The 17187-nt window shown below is 42.8% G+C and overlaps 1 protein-coding gene across 2 annotated transcripts in view; it reads left to right on the forward strand.

Annotated features, from left to right (window-relative positions):
- The window catches only part of LOC122640881 (putative callose synthase 8), a 65353-nt gene that overhangs the window by 12535 nt on the left and 35631 nt on the right, over positions 1–17187 (forward strand). For both annotated transcript variants that reach the window (XM_043834149.1, XM_043834150.1), the window contains 3 exons: positions 3813–3947; positions 4030–4106; positions 4238–4397. In XM_043834149.1, the coding sequence (XP_043690084.1) occupies positions 3813–3947; positions 4030–4106; positions 4238–4397 (372 nt within the window). The remainder of the gene's footprint in view (positions 1–3812; positions 3948–4029; positions 4107–4237; positions 4398–17187) is intronic.

Here is a 17187-nt window from a genome sequence, read left to right on the forward strand (position 1 = left end):
GCTTGTGGTTCTTCCACCTGGGAAGAAAACCGTTGGATGTAAATGGGTGTTTGTGGTGAAACAGAAGGTGGATGGCACTATGGATAGGTATAAGGCTCGACTCGTGGCCAAGGGTTTACTCAGACATACGGCATTGATTACCAGGAAACTTTTGCACCTGTTGCAAAGTTAAATACTGTTCGTGTGTTATTATCTTGTGCAGTCAACCTTGGATGGGATTTGCAGTTGCTAGATGTAAAAAATGCCTTCCTAAATGGAACACTGGATGAGGAGGTGTATATGGACATTCCACCAGGGTTCTCTTGTGACAGAGACCAAGGAAAAGTATGTAGACTGAAGCGTGCACTTTATGGGCTGAAGCAGTCACGAGCATGGTTTCGCCGGTTCCACAAGGCCATGATTTCTGTGGGTTATAAGCAGAGTAATGCTGATCACACACTCTTTATAAAGAGGGTTGGTGAAAGACTCACTGTTCTTATAGTCTACGTTGATGATATAGTGGTTACTGGCAATGATGGTGATGAGATCAGACGGTTGAAGACCTTCCTTGGACAAGAATTTGAGATTAAAGATCTAGGGAAACTACGATACTTTCTTGGGATTGAAGTAGCCAGATCATCTAAAGGCATTTTTCTCTCCCAGAGGAAGTATGTCCTAGACCTATTGGCTGAGACCGGGTTACTAGGCTGTAGTCCTTCAAATACTCCTATGGACCCTACTGTTCGACTCAAGGAGAAAGAGGGTGAGCCTATTGATAAAGACCGGTACCAAAGGCTTGTAGGGAAGCTGATTTATCTTTCACGCACTCATCCTAACATTGCTGTCGCCGTGAGTACTGTGAGCCAGTTTATGCATGATCCCTACTCTTCTCATATGGAGGCTGTTCTTCGTATCTTGCACTATTTGAAGTCAGCTCCTGGAAAAGGAATTCTTTTGTCTACACATGGTCATCTACGGATAAAAGCATACACTGATGCTGATTGGGCTGGTTCTGCAGATCGCAAGTCTATTTTTGGGTATTGCTCCTTTGTAGGTGGAAATCTTGTCACGTGGCGTAGCAAGAAGCAAAATGTGGTTGCTCGTTCTAGTGCCGAATCTGAGTTTCTAGCTATGGCACAAGGTATTTGTGAGTTACTATGGCTTAAAGGTTTGCTACAAGATCTTGGTGTTCCTATTCGTCTTCCTATGATGTTTTACTGCGACAATAAGGCTGCAATAAGCATAGCACACAACCCAGTACAGCATGATCGTACCAAGCATGTTGAGGTGGATAGGCATTTCATCAAGGAGAAGTTAGAAGATGGGCTGATTTGTATTCCCTTTGTGACATCTACTGATCAACTTGCTGATATCTTCACCAAGGGATTGTCTGGGAAATTGTTTCATCCAAATCTAGTCAAGTTGGGTATGATCGACATCTTTGCTCCAACTTGAGGGGGAGTGTTGAGATAGGCTAAATTACCCGATAGGGGTAATTTAGTCCTTTAATTTTATTAGTTTTTGTCCTTTATTTTATTTCCTTTTTTTCTGTATTGTTTCCTCCTAACCGATCTCTATTTGGGATTCCTAGTTATAATGGGAATTCCTAATAGGAATAGGTAAGGGGGTTAGTCCTATTTTGATTAGGAGTCATTCCTACTTTGATTAGGAGTAAGTTTCATTCCTAATTAGACTAGGAATAAGGTGTAATTCTGTTTACTATAAATAAAGGGGCTGGGTGATCGATTATGATCATCTAAGTATTCATTTTCAAGGCTGTTAACAGAAAATAATGAGGAATCAAAAGTAATATGGTCGGTAGCGCTGAAATTCAAAATCCAGACGTTAACCGAAGTGAAACAGAGAGGGCTACTTGCCAAGTTCACCAATGGATGAGTACTAGCGGGAATGAGAGTGAGCAAGTGCTGTATCTGATTGGCAGTGAGGGTGGGAGTCGACGAAGAGGACTCTGATGTGGCAGCGGAAGCAAGGCAGCGAGAACTTGAAGCACTGAGATTCAGTGTGTCCATCCTTGTGGTAGAAATCACAATGATAGGATGGCTTGTTGGAGAAGACCCAGAACGAGGTTGCTGATCAATAGGCGGTTTAGTGACGGCCATGGCGGGACAATGATCATGTAAGGAACGTTGGCTTTCTTCTTGAAACAGAAGAGAGTAGGGTTTATTTACCGATGGTAAAGGCTCCATCAACAAAGTCTGACTTCGAATGGCTGCATATGAGTCATTAAGGCCTTGAAGAAAATACAGAAGTGAATCAGTGTCAAGGAACTGCTGAATAGTAGAGAATTCGCCACAGGAACAAGTGGGAAAACCCAATAAGAGAGCAGCTCATCGCGGTATCCCTTGATGATCGTATAATAGGCAGATATAGAGTCGGTTCCTTGAACATGATTTGAAAGAGCACGTCGAATCTCGAAGATGCATGGAGCGTTCTTGGGAGAGAAACGATCGCAAATCAACCCAAACATCGCGGGCAGGATCAATCCATAATATGCTATGTGTTATAGATGCAATGGTGGAGTGCACAATCCAATACCACACCATGCTGTTGCAACGCACCCAATGGGGTAGATCGGGAGAGGAGGGATTAGGTTTGAGCAAAGAACCATCAACGAAGGTGAGTTTGTTTTTCGCCTCAAGGGCTATGAGCATGGCGCGATGCCAGGTGGGATAGTTATCCCCATCAAGAAGAGGAGTCACAAGGGAAGCTCCAGGTTGATCGCTGGAAGGAAGAAAGTAGGGCGATGAAACAGAGATCGCCAGAGTGGAGAAAGAGGTCTCGGTCCCCATGAGAAACGACCGGGAAAGAAATTAGGCTGATACCATGTTAAGATGGATATGGTTAGATGCAATTGCATCAGCTTGACTTCTTTGTGTTACTAGAATCCAATAAATACAAAATCTAGAGCTACTAAAATGGAATGTACAATGGAGAATATTCACAAATATGGAATGTACAACACACATGAATTGTCATGCCTAATAAAATTGAATCAAATCAAGGAAATAAACTGCACTTTGGTTGAATCAAGGAAACAAACTGCAATATTGCTTATTTATATTGTTTTTTTTTTTTTGCTTTAAACGTGTATTTCTATGTGTATCTTGACCATTTCCATGCGTATCTGTAGCTTGCGATACGTATCTCAGATACAATACGTCTCTTAAATCACCCCACCGATACGATACACGATATCGATACTTTAAATCTTTGGTGGAGGTTCCATCAAACCATGTCTGCTATTTTGATTTGGACTGATACTGATTAACTATCATGAGGATCTTTTACTTAACATGGAGGGGACTTAATTAAGTTGTAAAGATTGATAAAGTTGTGGACATGATATGTACTTAATTGCAGAGTAACATAGACATGATCCAATGATAACAGAAGTACAAACCATTTTGATGATCAATGCCTCGCTACCAACAAAGATGCTCTTACTCAGCAAGGAAGAGCAAAACGCAAAGGGAATCCAGGAAAGGCTCTCCTATCTCCCTTAATCTGTTTCATCACTCCTACTTATGCAACTTCAAAGGGCCTACTTATAGGACTCCAAAAAGCCTAATACTGTCATGATGCCTGTTTAAACTCAGTTGTAGAATTTGATATTATTATAAGTCAATCTGATAGAGTCATTGTTTTCAAAACTCTGAGTGCTCCTTGTAAATTTTCTCTATCTTACCTGGCATGGCTTGAAATAGAAGTGAGGCCTTTCTCAATGGTACAAAGTTGGTATATTTTCAAATTTATATTGTTTATACAGATTAATTAAACTAGTACTCATAACTATCTTTTCCTTTTTCCTTCAGATGGCATATGAAGTGCATGGTGTATTGTGTGGTCATGTTACACCTACTGGCGAAAAGGTCAAGCCAGCAAATGGAAGAGAATCTGAGTCATTTCTTAAAAATGTTATCACTCCTATATACAGGGTTATATATGAGGTACTTGATCGCTTTATGTATTGCATACAGTCGTTTTCAGTCTTCCCATTTCAAGTCTAAGTTTCTTGTTGAACATTTGAAGGAAGCCCAGAAAAACAAAAATGGGGTAGCAGACCATTCTAAATGGAGAAACTATGATGATCTGAACGAGTATTTCTGGTTAGAACCATCATTCTGATCACATTTGATTTATTGTTATGTTCTTTGTAACATTATTTAAGTATCTGAGGCTAATTTCTTTCCTAGAATATGTGATTTGAAAGTACTAATTTTTAATTTAACTTTTGCAGGTCTCCTGATTGTTTCCAGCTACAGTGGCCCATGCGTCTTGACCATAATTACTTCCATGTACAGTCTTCCAATGATACTGAAGTTAAGAATTCTTGTTTTTCATTTATGGCGGCAGTGAAGAACAGAAAGAAAGAGGAAAAAAAAGCTGAAGAGATGATGGTAAACTGTTTCTCATTACACTATTTATCTTATCTACTCCGTATTAATCAAAGTGAAAATCTATTGTTTTAGTCATTTCTCCATCTTGAGGGTTCTAGAAAAGCGATGATTTGTATCTCCTTACGGGAGTTTCTTTTAAGAGAAAGTTTTTCTATCAATGAAAATGGTGATGCCAAGAAGATACTTTGGTTGATATTGAAAGAAACATTTCACCAGTTGGATGTTTATATGTTTTTTTTGTTGAAAAAAAAAAAACTGAATTAATACTGGGTCCTGGCTGTGCCCCTTTAAAATTTCATTCATACAAGAAGAAAACTTGTGAATCAACAGAGGGGGGCTAGGCCTAATTCAAAACCTGTAACTACATCCAAAGTAGAAACTCAGTATCTTTGAAAGACTGAACAATCAACTTTATGATTGCAGAGAGCAAGCTTGGGTTTTGAAGAAACAACCCCCTCCCCCACCCCCCCCCCCCCAAAAAAAAAAAAAAAAAAAATCCTAGCTTGGAGCAAGAGGATTTATTGCTCAACAACAACAGCTGGAGGAGATTTGCTTATTTAAGTTGTTTTACCCAAACAAGCTTAGAACAAGATGATTTATGAAATGGTTTATAATTTATGTCTTTTCATTCCTATTGCTTATTTAAGTTGCTTATGAGGGCGGGCCTTGGTGCAATGGTAAAGGTTGCTCCATTCTGACCAAGTGCTCACGGGTTCGAGTCTGAAAACAGCCTCTCTGTGAAAGCAGGGGTAAGGCTGCGTACATTATGACCCTCCCCAGACCCCACAATGGTGGGAGCATCGTGCACTGGGTACGCCCTACTTGAATTATGTGTGTTCTAATACTAAAAATTGTGTGGAATATGCCATATCAGTAATTCAGTATATATATATATATACATACACTACCAACCTAGGGCCCTAAGTCAAACTACTATTTTGGGTGTGATTTTTAAAAAATTACGGGTTCCACTATGTTTATAGGGCATTAAATAGGTTGTCCTGCAAGTTTCATGACCTAATTAGGTCATATGGCCCCCGAAACCAAGGTCCAAAATCTTGTTATCACGCCTAGACAACTTGGTTTTTGGGTTGACCAGAACCATGCCTGAGACTGAGACCTCGAACTATGACCGCATGGGTATTATTGTCCTATGGTACTTTAGTTTGTTAGTGTCCCTATCATGGTTTGTAATCTTGGATTGAATTGGTATCAGCTGGATCCAATCCCGAAGTATGGCAGATCCTACTCGGTTTAAGTAGGTTGCTCCATGGATTGGGAAATCCAATTGAATCTCTCATCCAATATGCGTGACTGGCTCAAAAGGGTTTTAAAACCCAAATTTTCCATGTTCTTCGTCTGTGTACACTTTCCAGAATCGATTTGGAGATTTGGGAGGATAATATCCACGAGAAAATGGGGGTTTCTTACCGTTTTTGAGTGAGGAATCCATCTAAGGCAAGATCTTTGGGAGAGATTGGCTGATTTTAGAGATCAAGAGGCATCTTCAACTACCTCCTCTTCCCAACCGAGTTCAAGGTGTTTTCCATCTTTGTTTTTTATTTTTTTCCCCCATTTTGGAAGGATAATATCCGGGAAAAAATGGGGGTTGCTTAGCGTTTTTGAGTGGGGAATCAATCTAAGGCAAGATCTTTGGGAGAGATTGGCTGATTTTAGAGATCAAGAGGCATCTTCAACTACCTCCTCTTCCCAACCGAGTTCAAGGTTTTTTCCATCTTTGTGTTTTTTTTTTCCCATTTATATACATGAATCAGGTTACAATGGATGTCGTGTGTGCACGTTTAGCTCTGGTGGTGCACAATAGGTTTTCCTTTCTCTTCACGTGGAGTTTAGGTTATAGCGTTACCTCCTTCTCGGGAGGAACGCCCCCTGATCCTCGTCTTGGGGCTATCGCTAGTGGGGTCGCGCCTGCTTCATTTGCTGCCGTGGTGTCTAGATCACTAGCGGTACCACATGTTGACGTGGAGGTTAAGAAGCCATCGTCCTTTTTTGGGGAGCCTGTGGTTTTTTTCTCTCAGGAGGAGGTGGAGCGATCTGAGAAGGCATTCTTTACTGTGTTGATTGCCAAGTGCAGTTATGGAAAACCTTAGTTGTTTTTGATCAAGAAATACCTTCTGAAGTCTTTGTTTCTGCAAGGAGATGTCGTCATTTCATCTCTTGACCCGAGACATGTGCTCCTTTGATTTTCTTCTCAGGCTGATTTCGTAAAGGTTTGGTTGAAAGAACATATTCACGTCCAGGGTCGCCTCCTGCGTTTCTTGAAATGGTCCTCTGAATTCGTCTTTGGCTAGGAATCCCCCTTTGCGCCTATTTGGGTTTTCTTGCCAGGGCTGCCTGTAAACTTTTATCAAGGGAACTTTTTGGTGTCTATTGTGGGTACAATAGAGAAGTTTTTAAAGGTGGATGGTGCAACGGCCAATTGCACTCGAACTGTGGAGGCACGGGTTTGGGTTGAGGTAGATCTGAGGGCTTCGCTTTCGACGAAGGTGTGGATTGGCTGTGGTGCAGAGGGTTTTCACCAGAAGGTTGCTTATGAGAGGTTGCCTTCTTATTGTCAGGGCTGTTCGAAGATAGGACATTCGATGGAGTCGTGTAGGGCTTCTTTGAGGAAGAAAGGTGCCGTTGATCACACAGTTTCTGTCAGTTTGTCTGGTGGTAAAGATGGTAACATTGATTCAGGTGATGCGGTGGTGGGTGTTGAAGAGAACAACAGGAATGGAGACGGTGTTTTTATTCCGAGGGGAGAAGGATCGTCGTGTGGTGGCGCTGGTTATGGTAGACTTGCGGCAGGCCGGCTTGTGGGCAGAAGGGGCGGTCGCTGGAAACCTGTTGCGCAACAGGCTGCTAGCTCTCGTAAGGTGTTGGCTGCGGGTGATGGCCTAAGAGCTGGTGTTGCCGGTGAGGCGGTGGCCGCTGGAGTTCGGTCTGAGGGTGTGGTTTGTGTGGTTGCTTCTCGACCTTTGGTGGGGGATTGTGTCGCACTGCATACAGCGGGAGATGTGGTTGACGCTCAGCCCTTGGAGGAGGGGGAAATCCCTTGCGATGGTTTAGAGTTCAAGAAGTCAGGGGATGTCGCTAGCAGGAAGTTGGTGCTCATTGCGCCTGGTCAGGCGAGGATGGAGTCGTTCGCAGAGAAAGATAAGGAGGCTGCTTTTGACGATGCTTTAAGAGAAGACTATTCGCAATCTATGGGTGTGTAGTCACTACCTTTCTTTAAAGACAGGGATAGACCACTGCGGACCAGAGATGATTTACAGGTGTCTTGTAAGGCTGCCACGCTCATGGACCATAAAGCATTGCTATAAAGTTTTAAAATTTTTAATGCTTCAATTGAGGGTAGGATTCGCAGAACTTTCGAAAGGTTGGGGGAGGAGAATAGTGTCCCTGTGCCAGCAGATACTCGTGCAGGGAAGCGATTGAAGCAGATGCCTTCTCGGTCAGCGGTGCTCAGTGCTGCTCAGGTTTACAGGAGAAAGAAAATTAAGAAGATCAAGCAGGGGCGACCAGCTAGGGAGGGGTCCCTTCAGCGTGTTACGAGATCCATGAGATCGGTGGAGTCAACTCTAAATAGTTCTAAATGAGTTGTTTGTTTTGGAATGCTCGGGGGATTGGCAATAAGCCTACTACGAGGCGGTTGAAAACTTTGGTCAGTCAGCATAAAATTGATATTGTTGCAATCTGAACCTAAAGTGCAAGTCTCGAAGGCACAAATGGTGTTGAGAAGAGTTGGTTTGGGTTCGGTTCATACTTTGGAAAGGCTTTGGGTGTTTTGGAGGGCCTTAGTGCAGATTATGGTGGTGGAGGAACACCATCAGTTTGTTACTTTAGAGTGTGTGGATATTAGTGTGGGGAGGTTTTTTATAACCTTTGTTCATGGTCTCTATTCTGTGGTCGAGAGAAGGGAGATGTGGACCAGGCTTGGGACGTTCTCTAGGTCTATATCTTGTCTATGGGCAGTGGGGGGTGATTTTAATGCTGTAGCATCCCCTTTGGAAAAAGTAGGTGGTAGACCTGCCTGTTCGACTTCTTTGGAGGAGTTTGGGAACTTTGTGAGTGGTGCTGGTCTCTTGGATGTAGGATATTCTGGTAGTATTTTTACCTAGTCGAATAACCAGGTGGGTGCTAGAATGGTTATGGCTAGGTTGGACCGGTTTCTGGTGAATGCTGAGTGGGTTGGTGCTTTTCCCAGGTGTGATGTTTCCCATTTCAATCGAACATGTTCAGATCATGCTCCTATTTGGCTATCCTTCGCTCTTGCTTGCAACCATTCTTTTTCGGCCTTTAAATTCCAGTAAAAGTGGTTGCTTCATCCGGGATTTATTGACTTTGTTAAGGGTCAGTGGGAAAAACTAGTGTTCGGTTTACTTCTCTTTGTGTTGTTCATGAAGCTCAAAGGCCTCCGTTGTGCCTTCCGTAAATGGAATAAGTTTTGGCAATATCCCCCAGAAAGTTAAGGATGCTGAGGATTCGGTTAGCAGGTCAGAAGCGGACTCTGACCAGTGTAACAGTGTCGAGTCCAGGGAGGCTTTTGAGGACCCCAGGAAAGTTTTGCAGGGGATATTGCTTCAAGAGGAAATTTTTTGGAAGCAGAAATCCAGAGTAACTTTGTTAAAGGAGGGGGATCGGAACACGAAGTTTTTTCGTTCCATGGTTAATGTCAGAAAAAGGAAGGCCGGCATTAATAGAATAAAGGGAGAGGATGGTAAGTGGATTTCTGACCCTGATGGGGTGCAGTTTGAGGTTGTGCGACACTTCTCAGGGGTGCTTGGTTGATGAGGGGCTTTTATCCTTGATTCCCAAGGTGGTGACTGATACTGATAACTCCACTCTTCTGTTAATCCCCACTTTGGAGGAAGTAAGGGAGGCAGTCTTTTCTTTATCTGGTGATAGTGCGCCGGGTCTAGATGGTTTTTCTGGGATTTTTTTCATGGCCTGCCGGGAGGTAGTGTGCAATGATGTTATGGCTGCAGTGAAGGATTTTTTTGAGGGAGGTGTTCTCCCTAGAAGCTTCACCTCTGCCAATCTAGTGCTCATTCCAAAGAAGAATAACCCTGAGGTAATGACTGATTTTCAGCTTATTAGTCTTTATAATTTTTCTTATAAAATTTTTGCCAAGATCATTACCTCTAGGCTAGTAGGGCTTCTCCCATCCTTAGTGGCAGAGGAGTAAGGTGCTTTTGTGCAGGGTAGGTGTATACATAATAATATTGCCGTTGTTCAAGAGGTGGCTCAAGACTTAAACAGGAAAGCTCGGGGGGGGGGTAATGTGATTCTCAAATTGGATATGGCAAAGGCCTATGACCGATTGGAATGGAAGTTCCTTTGGTTGGTTCTCTCTAGATTTTGCTTTGGCGACGCTTGGATTAATTTAATCAGGAAGACTATGGAGAACTGCTGGTTTTCTATTGTTTTGGGGGGCAGTCAGTGTGGTTTCTTCAAGTCTACCAGGGGAGTGCGGCAGGGGGACCCTTTATCTCCTGCTCTTTTTATATTGGTGGAAGAGGTTCTTAGCAGAGGTATTAAAGGGCTATTTGTTGAGGGGCATGCATCTTATTTCAGGCTTCCAAGAGGGTGTCCGGGTATCTCTCACTGCTTTTTTGCAGATGACCCCATCATTTTCACGGGATTGAAGAATTCGCTCAAGCAAATTATGGGTTTCATTAGCAGATATGAAGGCTTTTTGGGACAGCTAGTCAACAGATAAAAAAACTGCTTTGTGTTGGGTGACAAAATCTCGATGGCTAGAGCCTGTATGATAGGTACGGTTACTGGATTTCCTAGGGAGTCGCTCCCAATCACCTATTTGGGGGCTTTACTCCATTCGGGTAGACTCAAAATTTGTTTCTTTGATGGTCTCGTGGAGAAAAGCAAGAACAAGGTAGCTAGCTGGAAGGGAAGGTTGTTGTCTTCAGGAGGACGTGTTACGCTTTTAAAACACATTCTCTCTTCTATTCCGATCCATGTTCTGGACACATTGGACCCGCCGAAAGCTGTCATCCGTAGGCTTTATGGGATTTTTGCTGATTTTCTTTGGGGAAGTTCGGAATGGGGAAAACGTAGACATTGGGTGTGTTGGCAGAAGGTATGTAGGCCGCTTGAGGAAGGGGGGCTGGGGGTTAGGCTTCTGAAGGATGTATGCCTATCCCTCAGGCTTAAAGGCCTTTAGAGGATCTTTTCAGACCATTCTCTGTGGAGTTGCTTTTTCAAGGCAAAGTATTTTAAAAATACTCATGCTACTCTGGCTGGGTCGGTGTGGGTTGGCTCAAAGACTTGGCGAAATACTTTGGAATATAAGGGGTTCATGATGGATAATTCAAGGTGGCTACTTGGTTCTGGCAATGTTTCTTTTTGGCTTGATAATTGGGCTGGGGTTGGCCCCTTGATTGACTTTGTTGACAATGGCCTTCTGGTTGATCCGGAGTTGTATGTAAAGGATGCGTTTGATGAGGACGGTTCTTGGAGGGAGGACATTTTAAACCACATTGATTCAGCAACAGTAAGAAACACTATCACCCTGGGTAACTTTACTCTTTCAGATAGAGATGATGTTCTGGTGTGGACTCCTTCTAGTGATGGCTGTTTCTCAACTAAGTCGGTGTGGAATGAGGTACGGTGTGTGTCACCAGTTACATCCTACGCTAAGTGGGTCTGGAATCAAGCGTTGCCCTTGAAAGTGGCCTTTTTTTCTTGGCAGGTCCTTAATGGAAAGATCCCCACCAATGATTCTTTAATGTCGGTTGGTATCCCTCTGGCTTCCAAATGCAATTGTTGTGGGCAGCCAAGGAGGGAAACTACTGATCACTGCCTGGGTTCTGGTATAATGGCTTCTAAAGTTTGGGGCTATTTTTCACGGCTTTTGGACATTTCTTTTATTCCCTCCCAGGAGGTCAGAGGTCAGGTAATCCTTTGGCAAGAATCGGCAAGCTGTAACAGCCTAAGTGCTTACATCGTAGGGATTTTGTCTTCTTTGATTGTTTGGGAACTTTGGAAAGAGAGAAACAATAGAAGGCATGGAGAGATAAGGTGTGCCACTGGCTCAATTATTGAGTGCATTAAAGGCTGGGTGAGAGAAATTCAGCTTCCCTCCAGGTTTGGTCGGTTGGGGTCTTCTAGAGATGTTTTAATTCTTCAGTGTTTTGGCCTTTTGGTGCCAATACCAAGGCGGAAACGCCCACTCCCAGTTTTTTGGTGCCCACCTTTTGTCTCAGTAAAGCTCAATGTGGATGGTGCTTACAAGGGTAATCCTGGCTATGGGGGGGGGGGGGGAGGAGGGGTCATTAGGGACCTGAATGGAATGGTACTAGCAGCTTTCTCGAACTTCTATGGTGTTTGCACTAATTCGATAGCGGAGCTTAGAGCATTGATGGATGGTTTGCAGCTATGCCAGGAGTTAGGTTTTGTTGATTTGGCGGTTAACTCAGACTCTGCTTCCACGGTCAGAATGATTAATCTCAAGAGGTGTAACTTATGGAGGGGATGGTACTGGTTCCAGGAGGTTTTGATTCTAGTTTCCCATACTCGTGCTAACGTGACGTTTGCTTACCATGAAAGTAGTAGAGCCGCTGATTGGTTGGCTAATCATGCTTATGATACTGGCTACTCTTTCACTTTCCATCAGGGCAGTTTGCCTACGGGGGATTTTCAGGGTATTCTTAGGGAAGACAAGGCAGGGTTGCCGGTTCTCAGACATTAGTTATTGTGTTTTTCTTTTTTAACATCTGTATGGGGTTGGAAAGGTTTCGCTTAGATAGGCTTTTGAGAGTTTGTGCTCCTTGGGTTGGGGTAAGGTGGAATGTCCCCCCCTTGTATTCTTTCATTATTTTTGGAAATTAATAAAAAGCTAGGGGCTGGCCCGGGTCCCAGGTGATATTTGGGGAAAAAAAAAAAAAAAAGAGCAGAAGAGTATTTCCATCTGATTGTAACTACAGGAATTCCCAAAGTGGTTTTTCACTTGGTTACTTATTTACCAAAGATTCACATTCTAGATCAAACCCTTGTAGCGCTATATCTTTTCATAACTATGGCCATCCAAGACAGCTTTCAGGTTTGAGTATTGGTGCAGTATCCATAAAAGGAGACAAAGGCAGGAACCAGATTTCTCTTGCCCTTCCATGTACCAGGATCGCTGATCAATATTTATTTAGCTTTAAGAAGCCAATCTTTCACTTAATCTCTAACTGCTTGATGAGAATGAGTCATTTAAACTGATTTCTCCTCTCTAATCTGAGCTAATTAATCATATTCACTTCATTTTTTTTTTGAAGGGCAGCAACTATCGGGCATAAATATGGTTTATGTCATGAAGAAGATGAGGTGGTTTGAAGGGCAGCAACTAGATCATAAGATCACCTCATTAGTGCTGCCCTAAGGTGAAGGGAAAGAACCAAGAAGAAGAGGAGAAAGAAGATCGAAGAAAGGAGGGAAGAAGGGGAAAACGATGGAGGGAAGGAGGTGGGTTTTTGGCCTTAGATCAGAATAGGGTTTTAGAGTCCTGCTCTGATACTATGTTAGCAAGACAGAAATTAAGAGAATGGCTTGAGTGAATTAATCTTCACACTCAGCCCCTTCATTTATAACATTCACTTATAAGGCAGAATTACAATACTGTCCTTGTATAGCCAACTATGCTTATAACAGGGAATAAATAAAGAAAAAAACCCAAAATACCCTTATCGGGTTACATAACTCAACAAAAACATCTTCGTAGGTTGAGTAATTGGAAAACTCAATTCTTGAATAAGAGACTTCGACCACATCAACTCAGCTGCAGTATAAGCCATAGCTCTATACTCAGCCTCAACAGTGGATCTAGCCACAGTTGTTTGTTTTTACTATGCCACGATACAAGATTGCCACCAACAAATGTGCAATAACTTGTGATTGATCTCCTATCACCATAAACAATGGCCTGATAAGCATCGGAAAACCCTATTAGATCAACATTCTGATGTGGATGATAAATTAGCCCTTTTCCTGGAGCCCCTTTAGGTACCTTAGGATATGACAAGCCACCTCCCAGTGAACTTTCTTTGCTGACTGCATAAATTGGCTAATGACACCCACACCAAAGGAAATGTCAGGTCTAGTAATAGTTAAATAAATAAGCTTTCCAGCTAAGCTTCTATACTGGAGAGTATCATCAAATACTTAACCATCATCTATGCCAAACTTCTATTGTGGATCCATAGGAGTATCAACTACATGCACGTAGACCCCTTTCAGACAAAATATCCAACACATTTTCCATTGTGATAGACTAATTCCTTTCTTTCTTCATATTGCTTCAATACCAAGAAAATAGCCGAGGAATCCAAGTCTTTCATCTAAAAATGCTGATGTAGAAAAGATTTTACCTCTACAATACTAGATGCATCATTTGTTAGAGTTTATGTGTTAAGGGTATAATTGTCTCTGTTTCTATTTTAAGTCATAGAGTTGTAATTTTACACTTTTATTCTCTTTCTTATCTTTTACCTCCTTAGGGAGTCCCATGTAATTCCTAAGAATTGTTAGGGAAGTAACTAGGAGTTAGGAGACATCTCTCCCTAACTCTCACGTTTCTCTCATCTCTCTTCTTCTCTTCTTCCTTTCTTGGTTCGGTTCAGCTGTAAACTCTTGCTGTTCAACTATTATCAAGCATCCTACATATTCTAACTTGGTATCAGAGCTAGTTTGAGAGTCGATCTAGCTCTCCTTGCTTCCTTACCTCTCCTTCCCTAGAACAGTAGAGGGTTCCATAAAGCCATACCATGTAAAGTTTTTCACAGAAAAATGGTTCATTATGGTCTACTCTTCAAAGTACTGATGAATGGGAGGAGCTTCTTGCTTGGCCAGATGGATTGAAGCCTAAAAAATGGAACCAGATTGCTGCCCAGATTTCCGCCAGCTCTCTCCTTCTTAGTTTTGATTCTGCCTATTGGCAGTTTGGTTTGCATTGGGGCTGGGCCCCTTTTGAATCGCCTGGAGGCCCTCTTTAAGGCCCCTAAGGTTCGGTTGGTATATGAAGCAGGTGTGAGAGCTTCACTCTCATCTTTGGGGCCAGCAGGGTGTGTCCTTCCTCTGTTTTTCTGTTGAAGCTCATTGTTGAGGCTGTGGTATCTTGTGTGGTTCTTAGCTACTGTGAGTGGCAGACTTACTTAGTTTTATGGCCTTGGATACTATGTGCTGCTGTTGTTTGGTTTTTGGAAGCATTTAGCTTGCTGTTTTCATCAAGTGTATGCTCTCGGTTTACCTAATGCTTGCTGTTTTTTCCTTCTTGTGGCTGGGTTGAGGTGTCTCCCCACTTGTGCAAGGCTCTATCTTAAGTTTCCTTGAGTTGCTTGGCAATATGTCTACCATGTCTGGGACTGATTCAGTTGTTAGTAGATCTTTGAGAGCTACTAGTGGCAGCCTAAGTGGTGCTCTCCCCACCATGAACTTCCTTGATAACCGCAACACTCAAACTTTCTATTGTGAAGCTTGACACTACAAACTACTTGGATTGGTCTCGCTCGGTGAAGTTGTCCTTGCGCAGTAGAGGAAAGTTGGGATATATTACTGGCTCCATCAAGGCACTTGAACCTATTGCCTCAGACTATCTAAAGTGCGAGACTAAGAACTCCACTGTTATGACCTGGCTGATATTCTCCATGAAACCTGAGATAGGTAGGAGATTTATGAGCAAGGAAACTACGAAGGATATTTGGGACAGTGTTTCCAGAGTTTATGATAGAGTTGGTGATTCAACCAAAGTGTATCAAATCCTCCAAAAAATCATCCATATGAAACAGGGTGATCGGAGCATATCTAACTACTATAATACTATTATTAGTTTGTGGAAAGAATATGATCACTACAGTAATCTCCAACTGTCCAATTCTGAAGATGAGGCCAAGGTCTATAGAAAACAAGAAAATGAAAGAATCCTTAGTCTACTTGGTGGTCTTAACCCAGAGTATGGACCTCTTCGCTTGTAGATCTTAGGGAGGTCTCCTCTCCCATAAATGAATATGTGTAGCTACTTGCAGAGTGAGGAGACTAGAAGAGGGTCCATGGACACTACACCCTCACTGGAGAGATCTGCTCTCGTTTCTAGTTCCCACCGCGACCAGAGAGGTAGAGGGAGAGGTCGAGATAGATTTAAATGTGACCAATGTGGAAAGTTGGGGCACACTAAGGATAGGTATTGGGCTCTTCATGGGCAGCCTCCTAGTGGGCGTGGTGGATCATTTGGTACCTGAGGTGGTAAGACCGGGGGAGCTAGAGCCCACTCCGTTACAGCTGATACTGAGTCACCTAGACCACAGACTGATCCTGATTCTCTCTCCAGAGAGGACATTGCAGCACTACGTCGGACGATGTCCCGACTTGCCCATTCTTCTACTACTCTTGCAGCGTCAGACTCAGCCTCAGCCTTGCAGACCTCTACATCTGTCCCCTCCACTGCTCCCACTTCAGTCGTTGACTCTGGTGCCACAAATCATATGACTGGTATGTCTCAGTGTTATGACTCTTATTCTATTTGCTCCGGTAAAGATAAGGTTAGAGTTGCCGATGGTTCTCTTTCCTCTATCTCTGGTAAGGGCAATGTTCGAGTCACTTCTTCCCTTTCTCTTGATTCTGTACTTTAAGTTCTTAGTTTTGCCATTAATCTATTATCTGTCGGTCATTTAACCAAGTCCTTGAACTGTTGTGTCACTTTGTCATTGTATCTTTCAGGATTTGGTGACGAAGAGGGTCATTGGCAGTGGACGTGAGGAGAAAGGACTCTACCTTCTTGAGCCCCAACCATCTGTTTTGCTTGTTTTGCTTGTTTTTCCTACTGCTCAGTCCTATGTATGTGGCCAGAATGATAGGAGTACTGTTGATTTTGTGATGCTTTGGCATCAATGTTTAGGTCACCCATCTTTTGTTGTTATGAGGAAACAGTTGCCTCACTTGTTTACTTCTTTTTCTTCTTCTCATGTTTTTTAGTGTGAACCATGTATTTTTGCTAAACACTATCGCACTTCTTATCCCTATCATGGTAATAGATCCACTGTTCCTTTTTATATTGTACAAATTGATGTTTGGGGACCTGCTCCCACTACCTCTTTGTCTGGATATCGTTATTTTGTTTCATTTGTTGATGACTTCTCTCGGACCACTTGGACCTTTTTAATTAAACAAAAGAGTGATGTTTATGATGCATTCAAGAATTTCTATCAGTTAATTTTTACTCAATTTGGTACCCGCATCCAGATAGTTTGCTCCGATAAAGGGGGGGGGGGAGTACATGTATGGGGGGCTCCAACAATTTTTTATTGATCATGGTATTATCCACCAAATTGCATGTGTTGATACACCTCAACAGAATGGAGTGGCTGAAAGGAAAAACCGCTATCTGTTGGATGTCACTAGAAGTCTTCTTTTTAGCATGCATGTTCTCAAGACTTTTTGGGCTGATGCTCTCCTTATTGCTGCCTTTCTCATCAATCGGATGCCAACTCTACTACTTGGCTCCAAATCCCCTCTGGGAACTCTGCTTCCTCAGACATCTACCTTTCCTCTTCCTCCCAAGGTATTTGAGTGTGTCTGCTATGTCCATGTCAATAAATCGGCTAGGACTAAGCTTGATCCTAAGGCCCTCAAGCGCCTCTTCCTTGGTTATTCCTCTTCTAGCAAGGGGTATAAATGCTATCATCCCGCTTCCTAATAGTGCTTCCTCTCCAAAGATGTCACTTTGTTTGAGTCTATACCCTTCTTCCCTCCTTCTCATCAGTATCCTCTTCAGGGGAGAATAAAAGGAATA

Source organism: Telopea speciosissima, chromosome 9 (genome assembly GCF_018873765.1).
Source record: "Telopea speciosissima isolate NSW1024214 ecotype Mountain lineage chromosome 9, Tspe_v1, whole genome shotgun sequence".
NCBI classification, from domain to species: Eukaryota; Viridiplantae; Streptophyta; class Magnoliopsida; order Proteales; family Proteaceae; genus Telopea; species Telopea speciosissima.